Below are 26,108 nucleotides of genomic sequence, written 5' to 3'. Positions count from 1 at the left end.
TCTACCAAATGAGATTGTCGTGAGGATAAGTGATGACAGCATGTTTGCTTACCTGAATTCCTTGGATAAGGGTTGGATATAGAAGTAATGACTCCTGAAAGTCCAGCTCCTTGCGGAGGGGTATTCTATAATGCACTCCAGCATGTATGTCTTGAAGCTCCCAAGAATTAATTTCAGCACCCCTAATATAGGTTGGGGCTTGTGGCACCCTAAAGACCAATTCTACATGGGTGGCATTCTGCTTGAGCATCAGAATGTCCCCATTCTCTCTTCGCATGCCCCCCAAAATTTGCTCCAGGTGGCCCCTCCCCCACAACCCTCAACCAGATTTGGGGGCTGCAGGGGAGTAAAGAGGAGCATGAGCATAGCCGGGGGGGGGGGGCAGCTGCTCCTCCCCCCGGTCAAGTAAAACAATAGAAATACTTAAGCAACTGACCAATCACTTTGGTTCTCCCCACCTAACGAAAGTCCTGTCCCCCCTAAGAATCTCCAGCACCCCCCAACAAAAATCCCGGCTACGCCCATGAAGAGGAGTGGGAAGGTCCATTGCGCAAGTGGAACAGCTGCATTGGATTCAGCCCAAATGGGTTTATTGTGGAATAATTTTTCATGGATTAGAATGCAGATGTATCTGATGAAGTGGGCTTTAGGCAACAAAAAAGCTTAAGCTGTGATAAATCTGTTAGTCTTTAAGGCGCCACAAAACACTGTTTTTTGTCATGATATGGGATTGCCCATCTGGAACAAGCAGGGGTGTTGAGCAATGCAATCTCCTCTTCCAAATCAATAGTCCCCTCCTCCCAACACCACGAATTAGCACAAAGATAGGAATACGCTAATAAAACAAGCAGTCACACAAGTTGTAAAAGTCTTTTTTAAAAACCTTGGAATGTATTTCATTAGGAAAAGAAGCTTTGGGTGGCTGCCCGAGGGGTGCTTTGTGTGCATTTGTTGCATTACTTCATAACAGAGTACTAGGAGACGATGAACTGCTTGGTTTAAAAACTGAGGCAAAGCGCTATAGAATTATATGAACAAATCCAGTATAAAACCCCCACATCAACCAGAGAGTGAAGCAGCATAAGCACGGTCAAACAACCTGATATATAAAAGGCTCAGTGACCTGACAAGGCCCTTATAATGTTGTTTCTGCTCAGGGCTTTGCCTTGCCCATTCTTCACAGAGGGATGGCAGAGCCTGTGACGTCCCTGTTTGGTGTTTTTTCTCTTCTTTTCCACCCTGTTTGCCCATTGGTCTGCCTGGCTCTGATGGAAGTTGGTAGTCCAGCAATGTTTAGAGGTTCCCTTGCTTCTCTTTGTAATATCAAATGTATCTTTACAATCCACACAAAGCAATGTGCTTTCAGGTAGGTGTTTATTGTGGGATGAGGGCTCCACATCCATGCTAATGCTTGCTTTCACCCACCAGTCATGATTCTGCCCCTGTTACCTGTGCACCTACTCCCCAATGAAAGCGTGTGTCTTATTTCTGGAGCCCAGGTAAAAAGCTGCCTCAGGCAGCACTGAGATCTGGAGTAGTTTCTGTGGCTCCGTAGTTTACTTCATCCTGTACTAGACGTTCATTTGACAGCTCCTGGTATCCTCTGCTTTTAAAGTGCCGGATTTTGTAAACTGCGATAGCCATGGTAATGGCCAAAGCAGCAATGACTGTTATTGTGATTACAGCGATGGAGCCCCCTGAGAGTTTGGAATGATCCTGCCCGTCCAAAAGCAGAGCTATCTCTTTCTTATCAGTGGCATTGGCCAGCCTCCAGCTCCCGCTGTCATGTGTTTTCACCCAGGCTTGGCTCCCGTCAGACTGCACCAGGATGGTGTCGGGAAGGCTGGAATTCGTGGAGGGAGAACGCAGGAAGGGTGGGAGCTTGAGGGGGGCTAGCTGCTGGGCAAAAAGGGTCCCGGCCTGCAAGCAATAGAGGATTTGGCAGCCATCACTCAAGTAGGCCTTGTGTTGGCTATGCCCAGCTGGGCATTTCATGGGGTATTTGGTAGGAGAGTCCTGGTAGAAAAAATCCTGGAGGACCCCAGGGCTCTGCCCCTTCAGTAATCCAGCCAAAGGATTGCCAGACTGGCAGCTAAAGAAGCCCCCAAAGGGCACCGCAAACCGAGATCCCATCTCATAGTCACTGCTGACACACACCTTCAGATTATCAAACAGCACCAGGGGGAAGTAGTAGGCCGGGCAGGCACGGGTCTTGGTAACCGGGTTCTCGTTCCCAGTAGTGTACAGTCCTCCAAAGAGAAAACCTGAGTTTTGGGGGACGGGCCCCGTGGCAGCACACCAGTAGGCGTTAAACTTCACCGTGCTGGGATAGTAGCGGATGCCGCAAACGGTATCGCAGCAGGAGAAGAAAAGGTAGCAGGTGTGGCACTGCTGATGGCACTCCGTCTTGGGCTTGCTGGCGGTGCGTTGCTCGCCGTGCAGAAGGGCAGCAGAGAAGTTAGCTGGGCAAGAAGAGCTGCCTGTCAGCGGGTTCTTTATCCGGTAGGCCTGGCAGAGCTCCTCGGCATCCCTGCCAGACACACTGTGGCATTCCTGGAACACTCCCCCAAAGGTGAAGTTTGTGTTGGGGTTTTGGCACGACCCGTCGTCTACGTTGGCCTGGAAGTTGAAGTTACCGGACTCGGGCTTGAGACAGCCAGGGTGGGTGTTGACAGCATAGTAGAGGAGGATGGCCTTTTCCACCACAGTGGCCACGCGCCGAACGGTAGGCTCAGGCAGTTCCGGCAAAGCTTCAGGAGTGATGAAGAATGGCAGAGGCCTCCCAGACTTGCCTATAGCCACTAAGCTGTTAGGGATGCCTTCCTGCCACTTCTGGAGGGTGATGCCAGGGTAGAAGGGCACACTGCCCCAGCCCTCCATCTTGGAATCCACCGTGTTGTCAATGTAGCTCTTAGTCAGATTATCCCAAACCTGTGAGGAGAAGCCCATTCCCACATTCACCTTACTGAAAAAAGTCACTGATGCTGAGGCAGTGATGCCTGCTTTCTCCGAGGCCTTTTCCAACAGAAATTTGCGCTTCACCTGGTCCTCCTGTATCAGGCTGGCTCCAGCTTCCAAACCTGTGAGGACGTGTGTGCCGTAGTTGAGCACCAGCAGCTCTGCGAGGTACTCGGCAGACCGTCTCTGCTTGTTCTCTAGGTGGTTGCCTATGTTCACAAGCTGACGACGAAACTCCTTGTGGAAAGCCATGGACGGGAGAGCTTTGACGGAGTAGATATGGTACCGGGCCTGCACCCGTGTGGTGACTGTCTCGTCATAGACGTTGTGCACCTTGGTCTCCTGGGAGCCATCCGAGAACTTTCCATTAAGCACCGGAAGGAAGGAAATGTCAGTGTTGACAGACTGGGCAAAGGCATCCGTGTAGTTTTGCCAGTCCTGAATGATCTCAGAGTGCAGTTCCACCGTGCTCTTCTTGAGGGGCAGCACAAAGACATCGTTGGGAATGAGGTATTCGCCATCTTCTGTGGTCCGGCACTGGGAGTAGTTGAGACTCATCACCATTCCCATCTCTATGTTGCGCAAGTTGTCCCAGCCACCCCCTGGCAGCACCTCCAGCACTTTCTCGCCAGGGTCCCTCTTACAGGCCTTGAAGCTGACTGGATCCTGGGCTCCTGCATCTTCTGCCCTCAGGAAAATCAGGAGAGGCCAAAGCCAAAGTGCCATGCTGGAGAAAGGGAAAGGCCACTTACATGCACAGCCCTGAAAAACAACACACATGTCACGTAGCCTCTAATAAACAAAATGCATTTATAAAGTTTTTGTGGACTTCAGTTCACCTCAAGAAAATTGCCTCGTGTTTCTTTTTTGCCCGCTTCTATGCTAAAATATCAATGTAGGTTTTTAAAAGAGATCTTTATGCTTGTGGGCTTCCTATTGGCATTTGGTTGGCCACTGTGAGAAGAGGATGCTGGACTATTCTGCCTTGGATGAGAGACTATTTTGCACTCTGTTCTGCCTTGGTCAGACCACATCTGGAATATGGTGTCCTGTTCTGGGCACCACAATTTCAGAAGGGTGTTGACAAGCTGGAACGTGTGCAGAGGAGGGCAACAAGATGATCAAGGGTCTGGAAACCAAACCTTATGAGGAACGGTTGAAGGAGCTGGGTATGTCTAGCCTGGAAAAGAGGAGACTGAGAGGAGATCTGATAGCTATCTTCAAATAACTTAACAGCTGTCATATGGAGGATGGAACAAACTTGTTTTCTCCTGCTCTGGAGGGTCGGACTCGAACCAGTGGATTCAAATTACAAGAAAGGAGATTTCAACTAAACATTAGGAAGTATTTTCTGACAGTACGAGCTCTTTGACAGTGGAACGGTCTCCTTCAGGAGGTTGTGGAGTCTCCTTTCTTAGAGGTTTTTAAGCAGTGCTTGGATGGCCTTCTGTCATGGATACTTTAGTTGAGATTTCTGCATTGCAGGGGGTTGGACTAGATGGCACTCAGGGTCCCTTTCAATGCTACAGTTCTATATATTCTATGACTAGAGTGGCCTTTGGCCTGACCCAGCAGGATTCTTCCTATGTTCTTATTATATTTTAATATATCTAAGGTTTTCATTAGATAACATTTCTTATGGTAAATATGTCTGGTTCTTTAAGTTTGTTTTGTGTGTAATTTCTTCTTTCTTTTCTAATAAAGTATTTATTTTTAAAAAACCTGAAATGTATTTGTCTCACAAGATTTATATACTGTTTAATCAACAAAAACTTCCAGAATACAAAAATCATTAAAATAGCAATAAAATCAAAAGTTAAAAACCTACTGACATCATATTTATCAAAATATAAATAAAATGCATGTAAAATAATCACCATTCACAACAGCAGTGGGACATGGAACACCCATATATATGGTATTGTTTTTGTTGCAAAATCCTAATGGTCAAGCTACAAATGAGGTATGTTCACCCGGCCACTTTCATTTTAGAGAGAAAAACCGCCTGGGTGCCTAATATGGAGCCTGTTTCCAATTAGGATTGAGGGCCTGTGACATTTATCTCTTGAAAAACCAGCCTGTCCCTGGTGCTATTTGCCCTGTGTTAATCATTGAATTGGAAGGGACCAAGAGGCCCATATAGTTCAAACCTGAGCAAGGCAGGAACCTTTTTCACAATATGGGATGACCCAGAAATTAAGAGTCTCATGCTCTACTGACTGAGCTATCCAGGTACTATTTATGACAAGCAGTGCTTGGTGAGGGGTAAAGGTAAAGGAACCCCTGACCATTAGGTCCTGTCGTGGCCGACTCTGGGGTTGCGGCGCGCATCTCTCTTTATTGGCCGAGGGAGCCGGCATACAGCTTCTGGGTCATGTGGCCCCATGACTAAACCGCTTCTGGCGAACCAGAGCAGCGCTCGAAAATGCCGTTTACCTTCCCACCGGAGCAGTACCTATTTATCTACTTGCACTTTGACATGCTTTCGAACTGCTAGGTTGGCAGGAGCAGGGACCGAGAAACAGGAGCTCACCCCGTCGTGGGGATTCGAACCGCCGACCTTCTGGTTGGCAAGTCCTAGGCTCTGTGGTTTAACCCACAGCACCACCCGTGTCCCTGATGAGGGGTAGGTGTGTCAAATAAAAGTCAGGGATGGGACCATTTCTGACAGAAAACTGGTCTGGGCTCTGAGCTTTCGCCAAAGGTTGCTTCCAAACAACCCGTTCTTTGAGCATTCATTCTGATTTGTTTGCGTGAAGGTTGTATATCCTGTATAGCAATGGTTGCCTCACACTTCCCCCCCCCCCCGCACAATTTCTTATAGAGTTTATACAGGAGAAGAGTCCTCTTTTTTTCTGGGGGGGGGAGTGTATTTGCTGCACAAGAGCACCAAATCCATTTCAGCTGCACAAGATGAATTTGCCAGGAGAGGACCGAACTGCACCCACGAAAAAGCAAAACAGCGGATGATCCAAAAGCCTACCTAAGAAATGCCTCTCTAGAGGTCCCAAAAAGTTGTGCCTTACCTGATTTGTGTCTTCCCAGCTGCTCTGCTTGCTTCTCTCTTTCTCAATTCCTTTTCTTTTCTGGAGATTTTCAAAGAGGGCAGGCAAAGCAGGGGAGGGGACAGCAAAAAAAAAAAAAAAAGAAGGGGAAAAAAGAGGAACTTCAACTGCCCAATCCCATTGGTGGAGGGAAAACCTCTTGAGGGTGTGCTCACCTCTCAGGGGGCTGTTGTGAGATGAGTCATGGGTCATCTGATGTTGCTAAGGGAAAGTGAAACCTGTCCTGTAAAGTCCCTTCTGCAGCCTGTTTCATATTGTTTGCATTTGCCTGAATTGGCTCCCACCAAACTCTGGACTTTCCAGGCTTTGCTGGATACAAGAATATGTCTCCAGGCCTTATTGAAAGGTAAACAACTTGTAGCCAGGGCATAATTCTGCCATCTCTGTGTCAAAAACAGAAGTGAGGGGGTGGAATCCCAGCCTTCTAATCTTGAGATTCTGAAACAGGGATGGCTAATTTGTAGCCCTTCACCCTTGCTGGATTACAGCTCCTATTGTCCCCTGCTGGCTGGGGTGGATGGGAGTCAGATTCTGCAAGGCCACAGTGTCCCTATCTCTGTTCCATGCCAAAGAATTCTCTTACTTTCCCAATTTGTTGGGCACATTTAGTTCTCTCGTCTACCCGCAATTGACTCCCTTTACCCAGGAAGCCGTAAGAACATGTAATAATTTTAAGGTCTCAAATACAGAATAAATATTCATAAATACACACATATCTAAATATAGGAACCATGTGTCTGAAATAGTATGGGAGAGCAATCCTGAAGCCATTTTTACTCTCCCAATGACTTCAAATATTCCTCTGCAATAAGGGAGGCAAATGGGGAAAGCCTTCCCCTTGTCTTTTTGCTTGCAAATCCTGTCTTAAGGGTGTATTTGTGTATAAATAGGGTGAGCCTGTGACCTGGATTCAGGAACTGAAGTATTAACCATCACAAAATAATGGCCAGACTGCCCAGGTAATGCAATCAGTAACCATGAATAGGTATCCTGGCTGGCAGGATTTCTGCTGTAGACCACCTCCTTCTGTGATGTATGTATGATGTTTTGGGAGGTGGTCTTGGACTACAGGGTGGGCAATTTCAAAAGTCTATGTATGGGCTTGCGCACCATTGTTCAGGGTTCTCCTCCCGCCTGTGTGTGGTGAGTGGGGACCCTGTTGCAACAGTTCCTTTAATAAAGACCAGGCTTACTAGCCGCTTTGCTTCTCAATATACCCTGGCTGGCCTCTGCTTTCTCCTCCCAATAGGGAACCCACTTAAGGACTCTATATGGCAGGCTTCCTCAACCTCAGCCCTCCAGATGGTTTTGGCCTACAACTCCCATGATCCCTAGCTAGCAGGACCAGTGGTCAGGGATGCTGGGAACTGTAGTCTGAAAACATTTGGAGGGCCGAGGTTGAGGAAGCCTGCTATGTGGGCTCTGGAATATCCCATAAGGGAAAGGGAGCAGTTTTTCTTACAACCTGCTGGATCAGGCCAATGGCCCATCTAATCCAACATCCTGTTATCACCATGGCTAACCAGATAACGGGAAACTTGCAAACAGGGCCTGAGTCCAAAAGCACCCCACCACCCCCGGCATTCGGAAACATTACTGCCTCCATCTGTGGGAAAGTCACGGTGTAAAGAGATGCGCAAAACAAGGGCAAGGATGGAGCAGATGATCTTAAAGCAGGGCTGAGATCCCCACTTCAGGGAGATGGAGGAGCTGGCCTTTTAGATTTTGCCATCGCATGAAAAGGCCATTGAAAGCTTGCCCAGAGGGGAAATGTCTACAAGGACAGACGCTGCCAAGGAGATGTGTGACCAATGGGGTTGTGCTTGTGTGTGAGAGAGGTACTCAGCCTGCAAGCTGATGCACATGACAGCATATCCTCAGTGGAAATCTGAAAGAGTCCCTCAGCGGAGCCTGGAAGCAAGCACTTAAGTGACTCATTTAGCATTTCCCTTTAGATCAGTGTTTCCCAACCGGTGTTCCGCGGCACACGAGTGTGCCGTGAGACATCGGCTGGTGTGCCGCGAGATGCCTGGAGGGAGGCGGGCGAGTCGGGCGGCGAGAGGCGGGGCGGGGGCGGCGAGGAGAGGCCGCGCCTCCTGCTGCTGCCTGGCGCTCCTCCTCGCAGCCGGCAGCGCTGCCTGGGCGCCTCCGCGCAACTCTGCCTCGCTGGGTTTGGTCTCCCAGCAGAGACGGGTCACACACGCCCCTCCCTCCCTCCCTCAGCCTGCGCGGAGGGAGAGCCAGAGAGAGGCATCGCTCCTGCGCGGCGGGAGAGGGAGCAGCCGGAGCGATGCCCCTTGAAATCTTCGCCCTGCCTTCTTCTGGAGCGACGGAGAGAGACGGATTGTGCGTCCTACTGGACAGAGTGTAAGCAACCGGGTTTTACGTGGAACTCCAGCGCTCAGGGCGGGAGTTTAGGAAATCCAATCGGGTGGCGCCGCTCTTCCTTGGGACCCCATGGGGAAACACTGGGGACCTACTTCTAAGCAAACGGGTCTACACGTCTCTCTGCCCCCCCCTTTAACCTTTAGCTTCAAAGCCAGAGCAAACCGAGGCTAAATCCGTATTTACATACTGATACATAACTTGCTGCTGGCTACTACCACTTCGGCACTTTCGTGCGTCCCTCCCGGCGTGACGCTGCGCGCTGACGTCACGGGGCGGGGCTTTAATGGTGGTGTGCCGCGAGATTTTTTTTCAGTAAACAGGTGTGCCGTTGCCCAAAAAAGTTTGGGAAACACTGCTTTAGATGCAGCAATCAGCCGGCATCCTTCTGAGCAGCAGCGACAGAGTCACTACCAACTCAGGGATTCCCAGTCCTCCCAGCTAGCTATGATTAAGTAACAAACACATGGGCAGCAGGCCTGGAGGGCCTGCCAAGCCTTTGGCTGTGGTTTTCAAACTGTGTTCCAGGGACCCCTGGAGTTCCTTGGAAGTTGATCTGGGGATCCCTGAACATCAGTCCCGGTGGACTGGCTTCCCTGGGAGAGCTCCTACAGATGCCCAAATGGGGAATTTCGCTCACTCCTGCCTAGCAGAGGTCATCTATCTATCATCAGCGTGTGGAGCAAGGCTGATTTTGTCATATTGCTGTGTGTTAAGAGGGTACCTGCAATGCCAAGTGGGAGCTGCAACAAAAGGTTGCAGCATGGAGGGCTCCTTTTCAAGACATTCTGTTCTATCCTTCCTCCCACCTGGTTTCTGCCCCACCCCCCTTTCTTTTCCCCCAGTAGTCAACAACTTTTTTTTTTTATTGGTCAACCAAATACAGGTTATAGCCAAAAAGGAAAGAGTTTAACAAACAATCTCAGAAGCACATTAAAACATATGTGATAAAATCCTTATAATACATAGGACACGTATACGCAGGTGACACTTATCTCAGTGCACAAGGTTGGAATCAGGGGCTTTTGGGAGGCTTTTATTGCAAACTTTGCTGTATTGAGCATGACTGGTTCAACCGAGCAAGACAGCAGCTATTTACGTAATGAGTTCAGTCATTCTCACTGAGCATGCTCTATATTAATTGGGCAGCTTTTGGGAGAGTCCCCCCCCATTGGTTTTCCCCCCTCCCCCCTCCATCTTGTTGACAGATGATGTAGTGTTGACTTTGAAAGGACCAGCACCCGTAGAATTAGGAACCTGGGAAGCTGCCTGGGTAGCTCACTGATTGGCGACAGCTTTCCAGGAGGGTCTCAGACAGGCAGTGGTGGAGGAAGGGGGTGTGGTGGGGGCAGTCTGCCCCGGGTGTCATCCTGAGGGCGGGGTGACATTCGGTGCTCTGCCGCCTGCGACTCCCAGCCTTCCAAGCCTACGCCGAGCTGTCAGGGCAAGGGGTGGGCTGCGCCACTTTGCCAGCGGCCTTCGGCAAAGCAGCACAGCTCTCCCCTTTCTTTGAAGGCTTGGGAAGTTGGGAGTTGTGGGTGGGCAGCACACCATTGCCCCGTGCTCCTGGCTGGAGGAGGTAGGCCAGCTGGCCGGCAGGGGAGAGGATGGGAAGGAGGCAGGCGAGCAGACAATGGAATGGGGCAGATAGGGGAGAGGAAGGAAGCGAGATCGGTGGGTGCACCTTTCATTCTGCCTGGAAGACCAGCGCTTACAGCTGGACTATCAAGTGAATTTAAAGGGTCGGTGCTGCAAGCGCAGAAGAGATCTTGGCAGGTGCTTAAAAAGGGAATAAAATGGTTGTTGTCTTTCTCTCTATCTGAGCTGGCTCCCTGCCTGTTACGTGATGTGTGGGGAAACCACATGGGGTTCCTCTCTGTGTAAAGTCTTCAAGCTCTGCCTGCACGTGCCTGACAAATCTGCCCCATTGCCTTTCCCTCGTCAAAATTCATATTTCTCCCCACCTCCAGTCTCTGTTGTGTGTCCTGACTGAGGGGGAAAACAGAAGACCGGGGGGGGGGTGTGTGGACTTGTGGTCCCATTAAAACCACTGGGGCATGTTAGGCATGACTTGAGTTTTCGCTGAAATCAATGGAACTCCAGTGTGTTCCATCCCTTCATCTTTCCCCTGGAAACCAACAAGGGCCCACTTCCCTTTGAGCAAGAAAAAAGCCCAAGACAGTTCATTTGGAGCTTCTGCAAGCAAGCAAGCAAGCACACGCACGCACGCGCGCGCGCGCACACACACACACACACACACACAATACACCACACAAAACCGGAAGCGTCATGCCGGTTGCTGCTAGACTTGGGTTTGACAGTAAGGTCTGCCTCTGCAGCTAAAGAACTTTACCACGCACCCCACCTCCTGCCAGTCCTAGGTTAGATTCTCCGGTGGGTGATTGGGTGGTGTCTCTTAGGTTCTCCCCAGACAGGCTTCTCCTCCTTTCACAGTCACACCTGAATGCTGCCGGTTCAAAGTGTCTGTCGCCTTGGGCATCCCTTTGCTACTGGAAGGGAGGTCCTGGAGGGCACGGAGGGGAGGCGATGATGGCATGTGGAAGGAGGGGGCTGCGGTTTAAGGTTGGGGAGAAGGCGGATGCCATTGGACAACACCCCCCCACCGCCGCCCTTGCCCCCTTGGCTTTTCTAGCAGCTGAGGCACTCCCTAGGGAGCTCCAGAACAAGGGGAACTCCCAAGGTCCCACCACCGCAGCTGTTGCTCGCTTGGCCGGACATTGCTGGCAAGGCACAAAGGTGTCTTCGGCGACTGGGGGGGTGAGAAAAAAAATCTGCACCAGGTACCACCTGACCTTGCTACGGCTCTGCAGACAGGGGACATTCCAGCCCTACTCTGAGCTCCTATGGGACCATCAGCATGCAAAGCAGATGTTTTACAGCTTTTCCACTTCCCCAAACTGAGAACATTAGTAGTGTGTATGACTCAGCTTGCCCATTACTACCAGTCTTTCTCTCCAAGGTGCAGCCACAGTAGAGTGGTTGTGTTTTTAAGTGCACTCTTGATTGACAGCCACCATAGCGAAAGCCCAGGGATGAAAAGTATTGTTGTTCAGCAACATCTGGAGGGCCAGAGGTTTCCCACGCCAGACATACATAAGATAGTATTGTGGAAGACTAGTTTTCTGCATGCTGAACGGACTAGGCACTTGGGAGTTTGCCCCCAGATTCTCCTGCAATGCTGAGGGGTTCTGAAGTGGATGAAAATAATATTTAAAATTTAAAAATTGAGTAATGATGTCTTCTTCAATCTGGTGCCTTCTGGAAGTTTTGGACTACAACTCAAATAATATTTGAGCATTTGCTGGGCTGCCTCAGGCTGGTAAGAGTTGGAGTCCAACAACATCTGGAGGAGGCTGGTGTAGCATTGCAAAGGGTTCAAAGCATTTTGTGTGCATTATCTAGTAACCGAATGCAATAGATGAGGAAGTTCTTTCTCACACTAGACTTATATAATTTATGGGATTTGTTTCCACAAGATGTGGTGACTGTCTGCTGCTCAGGCAATTTTTTAAGCGGATAAAACAAATTTACATTAGAAATCTGGACAAATTGTTTTAGGGGTGCTTTGTAACGACATGGGACAGCAGTGCCTTCTTCTCATCCATTCACCTGAGCTGCACATTTAAGCTGTCACATTCAGCCCTCATCTGTATTCTGCAAGTGTCTAATGGACTGAATTGGTGTACAGATATTCTTATGTACACCTGTGGTATAAAAGCCAATGGGAAGTCAAGGTGCAGAATCTCAGCCAGCTAACCCCTCTGGCATTAACTTCTTACTTGGATTACAGTCCCTGCTGCTATTCCAGCCCCAGCGGCCTTATTCCGTTGAAGCAGATATCTTCTTTCCTGCACTATGCTGTTTAATGGTGACTCAGCTTTTTATTGCTAGGCTGGAATCTGCAAACTGTGCAGTCGTTCTGCAAGTTGGAATTCTTGACAAAATGCCCTGGCACAACATTTTTGCTTGAAAGTCTAGGATCCAAATCCTGCAACTGTTCTACTTGGATTTAACACTGGGCCCATCATGGTGATCTGTATATAAATATATGTGAGTGTTCTCATGACCTCCAAAAGGGAAACTTTATAGTGCAATATTATGCATGCCTACTCATAAGTAAGCCCCACTGATTTCAACAGTACTTAAAGGTAAAGGAACCCCTGACCATTAGGTCCACTCGTGACCGACTCTGGGGTTGTGGTGCTCATCTCGCTTTATTGGCCGAGGGAGCCGGCGTACAGCTTCCAGGTCATGTGGCCAGGATGACTAAGCCGCTTCTGGCGAACCAGAGCAGCGCACGGAAGCGCCGTTTATCTTCCCGCCAGAGCGGTACCTATTTATCTACTTTATCTAACTGTAGGTCCCTTCCAAATCTGTGAGGTGAGAATCTATAAGATGAAACTGGATGAACTGGTCAGACCAGTTTCTTCATAAGCTAAAGTAAGGTTACCAGATTTTTTTCAATGAATCTGGGGACACTTTTCAACTTCAATGGATTTTGTATGGGGACTGATTTGTAAATCTGGGGACAGTCCCCGGGAAATGGGGATGTCTGGTAACCTTAAGCTAAAGTTACATACTGCCATTTACAGTACATGTTCAAAGAGGGTGCCCTAGAGACAATTGACTAAGCTTTTTCCCACCTCACCTGGCTGGATGCCACCTCATCCTAGGATGCAGAACCACAGACCAAGGGCAGCTGTATGAATTTTTGGCTGCTGTTGGAGGCTGGAGATACAGAGGCTTGTCTTGCTCTGTGCTAGACTCAAAGTTAAGGCCTGGGATCTCCCTGAAAATCTACTGGGGAGGAAGATCTGTGGAGTGTTAATGATGTGAGCTCCTCCATCCTATCCTCAGATGGCATATGTGTGTAAATAAAGCCATATAGCCTAAAGACACCACAGTCTCCAACGACCTTCATTCCATGGAAACCAGACTGTACCCCTGGAGTCTCTCACCCTGTGGAGCTCATGTTGTGCGCAACAGTATTTACATCAAACTGGGTTGCAAAAGGCACCCCATATGCCCTACACAGGGCAGAATTTGAGTTGGAGTCTGTGGCGGAAAACAACGTCTATAACTCAGCTTGACCTTCTCAGCATGGCATGACCGCAGACTTGGCTCCTGTCTCATGTTCTAGCACATTATCACCGGGGGAAGGGCGAGTTGTGTGGCTGTTATATTACATTTTTAAGTGCTTCCCACAAGTCCACGAAACAATCAAACTGTTGTATGGCATCTAGCTTGTCTTTTGGAGCAGATAGGTTGTTTGGGTGAAAAATAACTCCCATGGCTTGACAGCATCTCGTTTCAGTGCTGAGCATAAGTTTTGTCTAAAGAGCCAATCTGGAAACAAATGCCTAATAGCTTGCCAGCATGGAACACAAAGGCAATTTGTTTCTGCCTTGTATAACCCATTAAAGCATTGGCTACATAAACCATGCCATTAGCCAGCTTTTTCCTACTGGAAAAATGGCATGTGTTTGGGTGTGTGTATTTTCATTTTCATGTAAAGACAAGGGCAGCAACCCACCCAACCCCTTTGCGGTGTGATGCACCTTTTTGTGTATTAGATGACAACCAGTACTTGGGGTCAGCAGCACACTCTGGCAACTAGCTCAGCTGGTGCAGAATCAAATTTTATGCTCTGACCGCAGTTCCCCCTCAAGCAAGCAGAAGGCCGCATTCAACAGTAGCTGGAGCTTCCAGATCATCTCCGTCGGCAACCCCATGCAGAAGACATTACAATAGTCTAGTCTGGATGTAATTGTATCATGAATGCCTGGGGCAAGATCTGCTTTTCCCAGATGGGGCACAGCTGGTGAATCAGACAAAACAAATTTCAAAAATGCTCCTGGTCACCAATGTCACCTGCACCTTAGGCTGATAGTGCTGAGACCAGGAGAAGGTAAAGGTAAAGGACTCCTGGATGGCTAAGTCCAGTCAAAGGTGACTATGGGGTACGGTGCTCATCTTGCTTCAGGCGTTTGTCCATGGACAGCTTTCTGGGTCATGTGGCCAGCATGACTAAACTGCTTCTGGCACAACGGAACACCGTGATGGAAACCAGAACACACGGAAATGCCATTTACCTTCCCGCCTAGCTTTCAAACTGCTAGGTTGCCAGGAGCTGGAACAGAGCAACGAGGGCTCACCCCCATTCGTGCGGATTTGAACCTCCGACCTTCTAATCGGCAAGCCCAAGAGGCTCAGTGGTGTAGTAGACCACAGCGCCACCCACATCCTAAGACCAGGAGAAACCCCAGGCAGCACAACAAATCCTCCCAGAGAAGTGCAATACCATCCAGTACCAGTTTTACCTCTCCACCAGTTGTTTTCCTCATCCACAGTACCTCCATCTTATCAAAAACTACCTGTAGCCTCTCTGGGAATAGTAGATTGAGGGAGAGTGGTGTTTGAGATGTTTGGATGTTAGCTCAACCCTCTGAAATAATTCTTCCAATGGCTTTATATAGATATTAAAGAGCATGGGGAGACAAAATGGAACCAGGAGGCATCTCACATAGGTCAAAGGCCATGGGTGGAACAGAAACTCCCCAGCACTACCTTCTGGGTTCATCCCTCCAGGAGGGACCAGAGCCATCATAACACTGTACCATTCCAGCCAGGCAACCCAGAAAGATACGCCAGCCAATGATGCCAAAGGGACCAAGAGTCCAGGAGAACAAGGTTGCACTGCCTGCTTTTCCAATCAGTGCATGGCAAGGCTTCACTGATGGAATGAGCAGACTCTTCTGAAACTGCTTTCAGCAGGGAGACTTTGTGAAATACACTAGTCTGTGGAGGTAACGCTCCGCTCTGTGAAGGCAAACCTCGCACCAGACATGCAACAGTGTGTCAAGGAGCATTGCGCTTGCTTTCCCTCACCTTTTGCCTTCTTGGCTAGAAAACAGGGTTTTCCCCCTGACCTTTTTTCCTTTCACAAATTGTTTGCTAGACATAACGCTTGGCTGGAGCAGGGCAGGGAACGCAGATGTAATCAAGTATCGGCGGGGGGACATTAAAGGGAAGCACCTGCTGACACGTGTATTTGCTAACGCTGGAAATGTGCTTAGATGGAAATATGCTAAAGTTCAGAGTGGTTTCACTACTGCTTTCCAGCTGTTGATTTTTGCCAATAAAAGAGGCTCTGGAAAGCTAGCCGATCAGCTTGCTCCTGCACAGCTCACTCGCATCCAACCTTGTGTAGTCTCTCTACACTAGTCTCTCTCACTTTCTCCCCATCTGCACAATTGCAGCTGTATGAGTTAGATGTTCTTGCTTCGAAAGATCCAAGCCAGCAGTGTCACCAAAAGGAATACAATAACCTCAGCACGTTAATGTATGAATCCTAATCGATTCCTAATCGAATCAATAACCTCAGCAGGTTAATGTATGAATCCTAATCGATGAGTTCATAGGACATCAGCAACACTTTTTTAAAAAAAGTATTTTGTTGATTTTCAGTTACGAATGAATTCGATATAAAAAGGAGAAAATAAATGATATCAGCAATAACAACAACAGGTTGGAGTACAGAGCTCATGATGCCACTGCTCAGGTGGCTCCACAACTCTGCCCCACCACGTGCCCCAAAGGCAATAGCTACCATCTCACCTGTTGGAGGCAGTATGCCCCTGTACACCTGTTGCTGGGAACCAGGAATGGGGAGAGTGCTATTATACTCAAGTCCTCCTCCTGGGTTCCCACTAGTTGGCCGCTGTCAGAACAGGATGATAGACTAGATGGTCCTTTGACCCAGCAGGGCTCTTGTTATGTTCTCAAGCACAGCTGTCCTGGTTTCTCACCACTTCTAGTATCAATAAGATAGGGTTTAATTGATTTCTCTTAATTCCCCTGCCCCTGAACAAAGACTTTTTTGTCTGAATTTCAGGTTTATTTACAGGATAGCAAAGATAGGAAAACAAGCAAACAAAACAAATGCAGAACAGCAAATAGATGTTTTACAGCATCATCTACAGGCAGAAGTCGTGAAAAGCAAGCAACTTCTGTGTTTCCTATTCAACAAAACAGCTTTCCAGGGAATTGTTTGAGTAAAAAATCCATTGCTGCTGCCACTGTCCCTCAGGTTTGTGAAGATAAGATTCTCCTATTTTATTTGTAGCAGCAGGTGATATCTAATGTTAGTAACAGAGCTGGTCCATTGGTTTCAATGGGTCTACTCTGGGCATGACTTTGTTGGGTGTCACCCAATGTCCTAAGTTCATGGAGGAAAGGTGTCATTCTAATGTGGTTAGCTTGTTCTTTCCTTAATTCTGTTCTAGAAGAGTATTAAATAAGCGTTGTAAATAAGGGCACACAGGTTTGTTTCCTTCAACAATACATGAGATATCTTCCTCCCATTAGCACTTGGATTTTCTTCTTCATATTTGACTTATGCTTTTGTAGGACAGAGAATTAGAGGCGGGATCAGATGTTACAACAGCTCCAGGATCTGGAGCGCGGTAAACTAGAAATGACATCCAAAAAGCAAGTTCTTTGGGGAATCGCTCATCTCCTCGGCCCCTTCTTCTTCTGCGACCCGCGAAAGGCGGCGAGGTAACGGCAAACACTCCTTCCATTTAGCTGCGTTACAAGCCTAGACAAATCTCGCCCGATTTAGCACGGTCGCCTATGGCAAGGCGGGCTTAGGCAAATAGAATAACGAGGACTTTCTGATTCCTTTTTCGGGATGACGACGCTCTTCCCCTTGGCATCGCAGCGTCTTCTTACCTTTTATCTTTTCCCCTCGGCTCACTGCCGTCTGTTACTATGTAAAATTCCAGCTTGGCTGGAAACCTCTAGCTTCGTAGGAACCTGCCCCCCTCACCGCATTGAGCGAAACGCATTGGGCGGGTTATGGGAAATCAAATGACGTGTTTCGAATAGAACCGGGATCGCGCCCTGTAATCCAATAGGAACCTGCGATGCCCCAGTAAATCCCGCCCCTCTTCGACTTCCCGCTGCTTTCTGGGCGTTCTTGCCGCGAAATTTGAAACGGGGAGAAAAGGGCGCCGGCGGCTTCTTTCCCGCTCCTTGGGGTATCCACGTCCGGGGTATCCCTTTGACGTGAAAGGCACGGTCTCTCCTACGCCCCCCTTGCCCGCGCGCGGTGGGTGGACTGGGAAGCTCGGGTAATTACCGGTAAGTCCCTGCTGCTACAAGCGAGGCTTGGAGTCGCACCCCTCCCCCAACCCACTTTCTGGCCGAATCCCAGGAATCTGCTTGGATTGGGCTCAGGGCCGGATTTAGGTTTGATGAGGCCCTAACAGCTACTGGGGCCCTTGATAAGTCCAGCTGTCCTTTGTCAACAACAAATCGTCACTGTTTTTTGTGTTGAATATATGCTATATGGTAATGGATGGACCTAATAGGTATCTGAAGCCATTTGCACATGCAGAACGTACGCACCCTTCTATATATAGAAACGAACAAAGCAGTGATATTTTATGGAGCAGGCTAGCAGGCGGGGGCCATTACTTATATCATAGGAGCCTACACAACACAAAACACTGTTGCTGTATGTAGGTTTTATCTTATTTGTTTTTTATCTTATATTTCGGAAATGTACATCCAGTTGTTTTTTTCCTTTAATTTTTTTTTGGGGGGCCACTACCAAGAAGGCCCTCTGCCTGGTTCCCTGTAACCTCATTTCTCGCAGTGCAGGAACCGCCAGAAGGCCCTCGGAGCAGGACCACTGGCAGAGGAAGAGGCGGGGAGCGCACTGCCCCCTGCAACACGATCCCAGTGGGGTGCCATCGCGTCAGCCCCCCCCCCATGCTGGGCGCCACGCTCCCGCATGCAGCGCATCACATCCCCAGGATGCGCGACACACCCCTGTGGGTGGCGCACCATGCCCTCGGTGCACACGCCAGCCATGCCCCCGCCTGCTCTCCGCCCCCTCCCCTCAGTGCCGGAGCATGAAGCTCCACCACTGAGCCAGACCTCAGTGTCCAGGCTGAACGATGGGGGTGGAGACGTTCCTTCAGGTATACTGGACCGAGGCCGTTTAGGGCTTTAAAGGTCAGCACCAACACTTTGAATTGTGCTCGGAAACGTACTGGGAGCCAATGTAGGTCTTTCAGAGCTGGTGTTATATGGTCTCGGCGGCCACTTGCAGTCACCAGTCTAGCTGCCACATTCTGGATTAGTTGTAGTTTCCGGGTCATGCTGCAAGTTTGTATTATATGGTAAACATCTGAGTAGTATGACCCAAACAGTTCTTTTTTTGTTGCTGCTGTTGCAGCTGTTGTTGTTCATTGTTATGGTGCATGTATCATCCATTTATTTAAAAAAATTAAATAAAGTGTTAAAAAGAACAAATAACTGCCAATTCACTGATCTCTGAATCTGACAACTTCCCCCCTTAGCTGTATCTGCTTGAGTAAACATGGAGTCTCATATCAGGAAGAGTTCCGTTAAAAGAAAGAGTGATATCCGGCCTTATCTGAAGGTAAGCCTTATTCTGAAGAGGGATTACCTTACCTCAATCTTCCAAAGAACATAAGGGGTAGTTACTGAATATTTTTATTTGCTGTCTGTAGTAGTTATTGCTGGTTAAATACTGCCACTGTCTACTTCTGTTTAATAGCCTTTGTGTGCACAATTGAAATATCACCTCGCTTCCATCCAGCCCTTTTATGTTGGGTCCAGGGATTAAAGCAAAGCTACACCGTTGCACTGAGGAACAAAACCACACAGGGCCTGTTAGATGCTTACTATAAACTGGGGTATTAATATCCCAAGATTGCTCTCTTTTTACCCTGCCCTTTTCATCCTACCCTTCCTTGTGTCCATTTGAGTGATTGCCATTTGAGTGATTGCCAGTGGCTGCTGGACTAGTAAGCAAATGTCAGCACCCACCCTATGCATTTCACCTGCATGACTCACTAACTAGCACAACAGTACTAACCAGGGCGGATCAGAACCTGCTTCTTTTACTTTTGAAGGCGGAGCAGGGCAGGGGAACATTGTTCAGCTGAAAGGCTACATGGTGGTGGTAGGCAGGTCTGGAGCCCCAAAGTAGGCAGAACATCAAATGTAAGTTTAACCTTTGCATAGCTGGCTAGTTCCTCCACAAACTCACACACCCCTCTATCCTCCATTGAGGCAAGCAAGAAACGTCAGTAATCAAGGGTGCAGATCAATCTAACCTGGATTGGAATAACATTTGTAATGTCCCCTGCTCTGGCACTGCTGAGGGTAGAGATAATCTCCACTCAGAGACTATCAAATGAAGATCTGTTAGCCTTTTTATTGACTGCTGCATGAATGGAAATTGCTAAGTGCTGGAAACTGAGGAAGGTTCTAGTATTGAATCTTGGTACTCCAGAGTTTGGTCAGTTGCATTAGCCAAAATACTGACTAATAATAATGATAGTAATAATTTATTTATTGGACTCTGACTGGGTTGCCCCAGCCACTCTGAGTGGCTTCCAACAGAATATAAACGAACACAACCAAACATTAAAAACTTCTCTAAACAGGGCTGCCTTCAGATGTCTTCTAAAAGTCAGATAGTTGTTTATTTCTTTGACATCTGATGGGAGGGCATTCCACAGGGCGGGCGCCACCACCGAAAAGGCCCTCTGCCTGGTTCCCTGTAACTTCACTTCTCGCAGTGAGGGAACTGCCAGAAGGCCCTCAGAGCTGGACCTCATTCCAGCCAGGCAAAAATACTAAAAGAAGATTTCAAAGCAGGCCTGGTGAGGGGATGTAGCCTGGTAAGGGCCAAACAGAAGGGCTTGGGGGGGGCCTCATTTGATCCTTAGGCCTAAGATTCCCTATCCCTAAACTAGAGCTTAGCCATAGGTTTCCCTCCTACTGTGTGCAAGCAGAGAGGGGAAAATCCTTGTCTGACGAGTCTTGTTACGACAGAGAAACTAAAAAAAAAAAAGCAGTGAAAGCTTCTGTTGGACAGCACTGATGATGAAATGAACGTTGAAAGCAACACAGAGGAATCGGGTTGTCAAACTATTTCAGACCCCCCCCCCCAAGTGTCCCTATTTTCCAGGGACAGTCCTGGATTTACAGAAGCTGTCCCAGTTTCTGATTTGTTCCTGGAATGTCCGACTTTTCCTTAGGATGTCCCTATTTTCATCAGAGAAATGCTGGAGGGTATGGAGTTATGTGACCCTCTGAGCCAAGGAGATAAGAAACTATACAACCTTTAGAAGGCAGCCCTTTATAGGGAAGTTTTTAAAATGTTTAATGTTTTAATGTGTGTGGTAAGCTCCAGATGTTGTTGTTGTTTTTGTTGTTGTTGTTGTTAAATAGGTTGTCCCTATTTTCATCAAAGAAATGTTGGAGGGTATGCTATTTGTTTTCACAGTACCCCCTTTGTCTTTCAAAGCTGCATCACAATAGAGTAATAAGAATAGCTTTCCTCACCACAATCCTGTGCTGATATGTTTACGCCACTTGCATTGTTTGTCTAGACGTTTTCAAAGACATGAGAGCCTTGCTCTATGGCAACCCCATACACGACCCCTTTCTGTTGGTCACGTCTGGAAAGCTTGCTGGCGTGGACCAGGAATGTAGTAACATTTGTTGCCTCTGGGCCAGATGAACTGTAGCATAACTGGCTGTGGACACAAAGGAAACATGGTGCTACTCATGAGTAGCAGCAAATGCAACAGAGTTACTGTGACTCATTAGGAATCAAGTCAGAGAAGGTGCCATGCCACAATATTTGTTGTTTCCGTATTCTGCCAGGAGCATGTCTGGCAGTAGTGCTGTGCCTATATTCTTCAGGCCTCAGCCTAGCTCCCCACTTTTCTCTTTGTGTGTGTTCACTGGTATTCCTGCTATGGTCTACATCAGGCATAGGCAAACTCGGCCCTCTAGATGTTTTTGGGACTACAATTCCCATCATCCCTGACCACTGGTCCTGTTAGCTAGGGATGATGGGAGTTGTAGTCCCAAAACAACTGGAGGGCCAAGTTTGCCTATGCCTGGTCTACATGTAAGCAGCTACCATCTGCAAGCATGTTGTTTTTTAAAAAAGAAAACCACAAAGAAAATATATTATTTGTTGACTTCCCCCTTTTTTTACAGCGCGAAAATGAGGCAAGCCCAAGTGTCAAAAGAGTGGGATCTACGAGTGCACCCACTCTTAAGACAGAAACTGGGAATCATCCTACAAGAAATACTCTTCCTAGCAGTGAGAAATCAACAGATGAAGAACGAGAATTCACTGTGAATTTAACTGGTGATGGGAAGGATCACATGGTGAAAGGCAGTCTCCACGACAGTGTGCTTTCTGCCCTCAAGGCAACAAAAGATATTTGCACTCACATGGAGAAAAGCAAGGGCAAAGAGATCTACCTTATAGGGAAGAAGGGGATTGAGGGTTGCATTAATCTGGGAATGCCTCTGAAGTATATGCCGGATGGCTCCCATTGTGTAATGAAATGTTATAAGGTTCAGCAACTTGAGGACTCTGCTGGCTTAGGGTATCGCCAGCATGAGAACAGGGAGGAGGAATGTATTTTGTTCTTCATTGACCCCAAGCCGACACAAAACAGTAAGTTGATTAGATGCAGTCAGCTTCTTAAGGAATACTGCAAGCTGTGTGTCTGTGCACCAAAAGGAGAAACCATAAAAGATGCCCTGTGCAGTGATGGTCGTTTCACGCCTGAGCTAAAGGAAAAAGACTGGAGACTGATGGAGGGTAGCAAGGCCATAGCTAACACTCATTCAGTTAACAATTTATCTGACAAGACCTTTTATGTGGAAATGACGAAATCTGCTAAATCTGGTGGCGGTGCAAATAGCCGACAGATTCCCCAGGTGCCTCATGGGAGGCAGCTCCAAACCTGTCATTATTTTAAAATTGATCTCCTAAGCTTCTATCCTGGCTTAAAAGATCAAAAGGAGATCATGGATAACTTCTTTGCAAAAACCAAGGAGGCACAGGAGCATAAAAAGGAGGTCCTCAAAGTGTGCAGAGCAAACTATAGCAAGGAGATAAGCAATGCCGTAACGGTTAAGATGTTAAAGAAGCAGGCAACTCTCAGTCAGTCAGTTGGGTATATAAAGTGGGGCATTTCCAGAAAGGAGGGTGAAGCTACTTGCTTTGTGTTGTGTAATAGCTACATACTAACTTGCCACCATGTGGTAAGATCGATCGTTGGAGAAGGGATTGAAGAAAAGGAGTGGGCCTCCAAAATCAGCAAGGCAGCCCATGTAACATTCTCCTATGAAGGTGACCACCCCAAAGATGAAGACTTTTTTTCACTTGAGGAGTGGTTTGAAATATATGATGTTGTTCTTGATTTTGCCATCCTGAAACTGAAGGAAAATGGAAACAAAAGTAGGCTTCCTACAGGCTTGGTAAAGTTATGCTCCCCTCCACCATTTGATGGGCTTACTTACATCATTGGTCACCCAGGTGGAGAAACAAAGTCTCTGGATGCCTGTTCTGTTGTCACTGTGTGTAAGCGTCAGAAGGAATCTCTTGATCGTTGGCAGCAGGGTAATGAGGCAGAACACAGCAACACCAACTGTGGTTATGATTCCAAGAGCTGCATCCATATGCTCAATCCAGGAGTTTTCTCAGATGTTTTCAACAACCCTGATGTACTCACCTATGATACATCTTTTTTCTGGGGGTCTTCAGGTTCACCTGTGTTTGATAGAGATGGCCAACTTGTTGCAATGCATGCTGCTGGCTACGTTTATGGAAACAACTCCAAGCAGCGCAGCATAATTGAATTTGGCTATTTGATGACGTCAATCCTCTCAGTAATTGAAAAGAAGGATAAATCTTGGTATGACTCTGAAATTGGTCCTTTCCGACAGGCTTCTTATGCTACAGAAGAGGCTACCGTGTGTGTTGAGCCTATGGATGTGGATTAAAAGATCTATGTTCTATGATGATCCTTCAGTCTGAAATTTGGAAGATATATTAATTGATTAAATTGCATTTTGCATTTTTAAAGATAGTTACGCTTCATTACATACAACGCTTTTAAAAACATGTATCATATATCATTTCAAAGCAGTGCCACCCACCCTAACTTGGACATCCAATTCAGAAGGATAACATGGTTGATGGTGTTGAAAGCCTCTGAGAGATAAAAGAGGAAGAACAGAAAGTCAGTTTCTTCCAAGAGCATCTGGATCTGGTCCACAACCCAATCAAGAACCTTGCCTAAGAAGGGGAGATTGGCAACTTGCTGATAATTACTTAGATTTTCTGAATTCAGGGTTTTTTAAGGAATGGCCTTGCCACTTCAAGAAGGCATTAATCACCTCCCTGACCCAGCCAGCTTTCTCTTCCCTGCTAGCTTTTATCAGCCAAGAGAGGCAAGGGTCTAGAGTGCAAGTGGTCACCCTGACAGATCCATGCACCTTGTACGCATCCTCAAGCCTTACGAACTGAAACTCATCCAACATAACAGGACTAGACATTGCTCTGGACACCCCTTGAGATCCAACTGCTGTAACAGTGGAGTCAAGGTTCCAGCAGATTCAAGCGATTTTTATCCTCAAAATACTTCACAAACAAATCGCAGCGAGCTAGTGTCAGTTCTGCTAGCTCCTTTGTGCTAGACTGTAAAAGGCCCCATACTACCTGGAAAAGCTTTGTCAGACGGCATGATGAAGATTCAATGGAGTCGGCAAAGTATCAGTCAGCTAAATGATGAGCCTTCACCAGTGTTCAATTGCATTCAAGCTGTCTTCCCATTTGTTTCAGTGCTCTAAGCTCTGGAGAATACTAGGGAGTCAAGTGGACTCCACAAATTAATATATTTGATGTAGTAGCTATTATCTGACTGGCTTTCAACCATGCCTATATCCCACAGTTAGCAGGGTTGTTGATAAGTTAAGGGCGCAAAGAGTATGAGTGAGATTAAATGGTTGTGTGGATTTAGGAAAATCATTGTAGTAGAATTTGTGTTGTATTAATAAAATAAGTAAGGAAATAACCCCATTTTCCTTGCCACAAAGTGTGTTGACAAAAGAAGTGAAATGAACTGAAATAAGGGGTGAATACCAGGCTACTATATGATTGCTTAGCCATGTATATTGGCTACACACTCATTAAAACCTCCCCTCACACTCTGCTTATATATCTCTTATCCAAAGGAAATAAAAATACCATTGAATTTCTTAACACTTGGGGAATTGGAATGTGCTGTTAATTATTTTATAATTTCTATATAGTGTTTAGAGTGCATGCATAATTAATTTGCATATATTATGTCATAGTTTCACTTATGATTTACTGAGGTTCTTTCTGTCCTTTGCTTCAATCAATAAGACTCTGAATTCCTTGAACCAGTGTGTTCTCAATCAAGTTCAGTTGCTTTCAGTTTATTATCGGTAATAGGAACTTAAACAAGAAAACTTATTGAAGATGTACAATATGAGCAGCACAGATGCTATTAGCCCAGAGATGAAAAGAAGATAAAGTCCCTACCAGAGAAGAATGGCAAATCAAATTGTTGGACTATGTCGAAATAGCAAAATTGACCCAAAAGCTCCGGAACCAAGAAGACCAAAACTTTGACAAGGAATGGGAAAAGTTTATAATTTATCTTGGAGACCACTGTAAACAGATGTAAACATTAGCAGGATTGCAATAGCACTTGTAATGTCTTGGGTATTATGGAGAGAATGACATTTTATTTTGTTTTTTTTTAAATGGAGTATAAAAAAAGAGGCAGTAGAAAAATAATAATAACAGAAACCAGAAATTCGATATGTTATTTCTATAATTTTATACTTGTAAAATCAAATAAAAATATGTTTAGAAAAGAAGACATACAATATGTACCCTAAGCTGTGTTCCATCTTCCTCTGGAACTGACTTTGATGTAACTAATGGTGCAGACATGGGTCTCTAGTCCAGGAAGAGTCACTGGATGCAGGACAAGTGCAGAGAAATCCTGCACAAATAGGTGTTTAAAACATGCCACTATATCCACCACACAAGCAGCACAAACAATTGGCAGTGACTGATACCCTCCATTAATTTGTCTAATCCCATTTTGAAGTAGGTGGCCATTCCTATAACTTGTGATAACGAATTCCACTGTGTGAGGAAGTATTTCCATTAGTCTGCCCTGGATCTTCCAACATTATGTTTGTAAGGTTCTCACATTACTGTGCCAGAGCTGGCGTTTATGCTACCCCATCTCTTAGGGGAAAGTCTCTCTGTGACTCTGGGGACGGAGAGTTATCTACATGGTCCCACACCCCATAGTGAAGTGGACTGTGCTTAGCAAAACTCCAATTCACAATAAACCAGTTCCATGGGATCCTGGCATGTGAGAAATGGGCGCCTTTGCATTTTAAAAAAGTGCCACAAGTGCTTTCTGAAGTCACCCAGTGTGTGCACCTTGGCTTTATTCTAGAAATCAAGCTCCCGAGACTAGCCATCAGCAGTCATGGCATGAAACACGTAATGTCCATTAACAGTAAATCACAGAGTTAAATGGCTGTCTTCTTTCATTAGTAGCTGCCTGAAATGACAAGTTTTTTTTTCCTTCAGTGGTTGGCCTCAAGCCTCTCAGGAGCAGAGTGTGTTTTGAATTCATCAATAGCTCACCTGGCAACATCACCACTCACAGAGCCACGCTTAGCGAAAGTAAATCAAAGAGCTTGTTTCCAGGACATTATTTCATTGCAGTGATTTTTACCGTTGGCATGTTGAATTAAAGTCCTGGCTTT

At 47.0% G+C, this 26,108-nt stretch overlaps 2 protein-coding genes across 4 annotated transcripts; one reads left to right on the top strand and one right to left on the bottom strand.

Moving 5' to 3' along the window:
- Nucleotides 1-856: 856 nt before the first annotated feature.
- On the bottom strand, nt 857-6,345 carry LOC308573678 (macrophage-expressed gene 1 protein-like). The gene is made up of 2 exons (XM_081170865.1): nt 5,985-6,345; nt 857-3,720 (listed from the first exon to the last, which is right to left on the bottom strand). Exons 1-2 carry the CDS (start codon nt 6,213-6,215, stop codon nt 1,513-1,515), a joined length of 2,439 nt encoding a protein of 812 aa, XP_081026991.1. The 5' UTR covers nt 6,216-6,345; the 3' UTR covers nt 857-1,512.
- Nucleotides 6,346-16,972: 10,627 nt separating this feature from the next.
- On the top strand, nt 16,973-24,551 carry FAM111A (FAM111 trypsin like peptidase A). Of its 3 annotated transcripts, none has more exons than XM_081170944.1 (3): nt 16,973-16,988; nt 18,800-18,882; nt 21,486-24,551. In XM_081170944.1, the coding sequence occupies exons 2-3, from the start codon at nt 18,820-18,822 to the stop codon at nt 23,286-23,288; spliced, it is 1,866 nt and encodes a 621-aa protein (XP_081027070.1). In that variant the 5' UTR covers nt 16,973-16,988; nt 18,800-18,819; the 3' UTR covers nt 23,289-24,551. The 3 variants fall into 3 exon arrangements, with proteins under 3 accessions (XP_081027070.1, XP_081027069.1, XP_081027071.1); XM_081170943.1 differs by lacking the exon at nt 16,973-16,988 and adding an exon at nt 17,430-17,563; XM_081170945.1 differs by lacking the exon at nt 16,973-16,988 and adding an exon at nt 17,452-17,573.
- The last annotated feature ends 1,557 nt before the right edge of the window (nt 24,552-26,108 follow it).

The sequence above is a fragment of the Podarcis bocagei genome, assembly GCF_964188305.1.
Source record: "Podarcis bocagei genome assembly, chromosome: 1".
NCBI classification, from domain to species: Eukaryota; Metazoa; Chordata; class Lepidosauria; order Squamata; family Lacertidae; genus Podarcis; species Podarcis bocagei.
The sequence above is the reverse complement of the archived record's forward strand: the minus strand, read 5'-3'. Positions and strand labels throughout refer to the sequence as shown.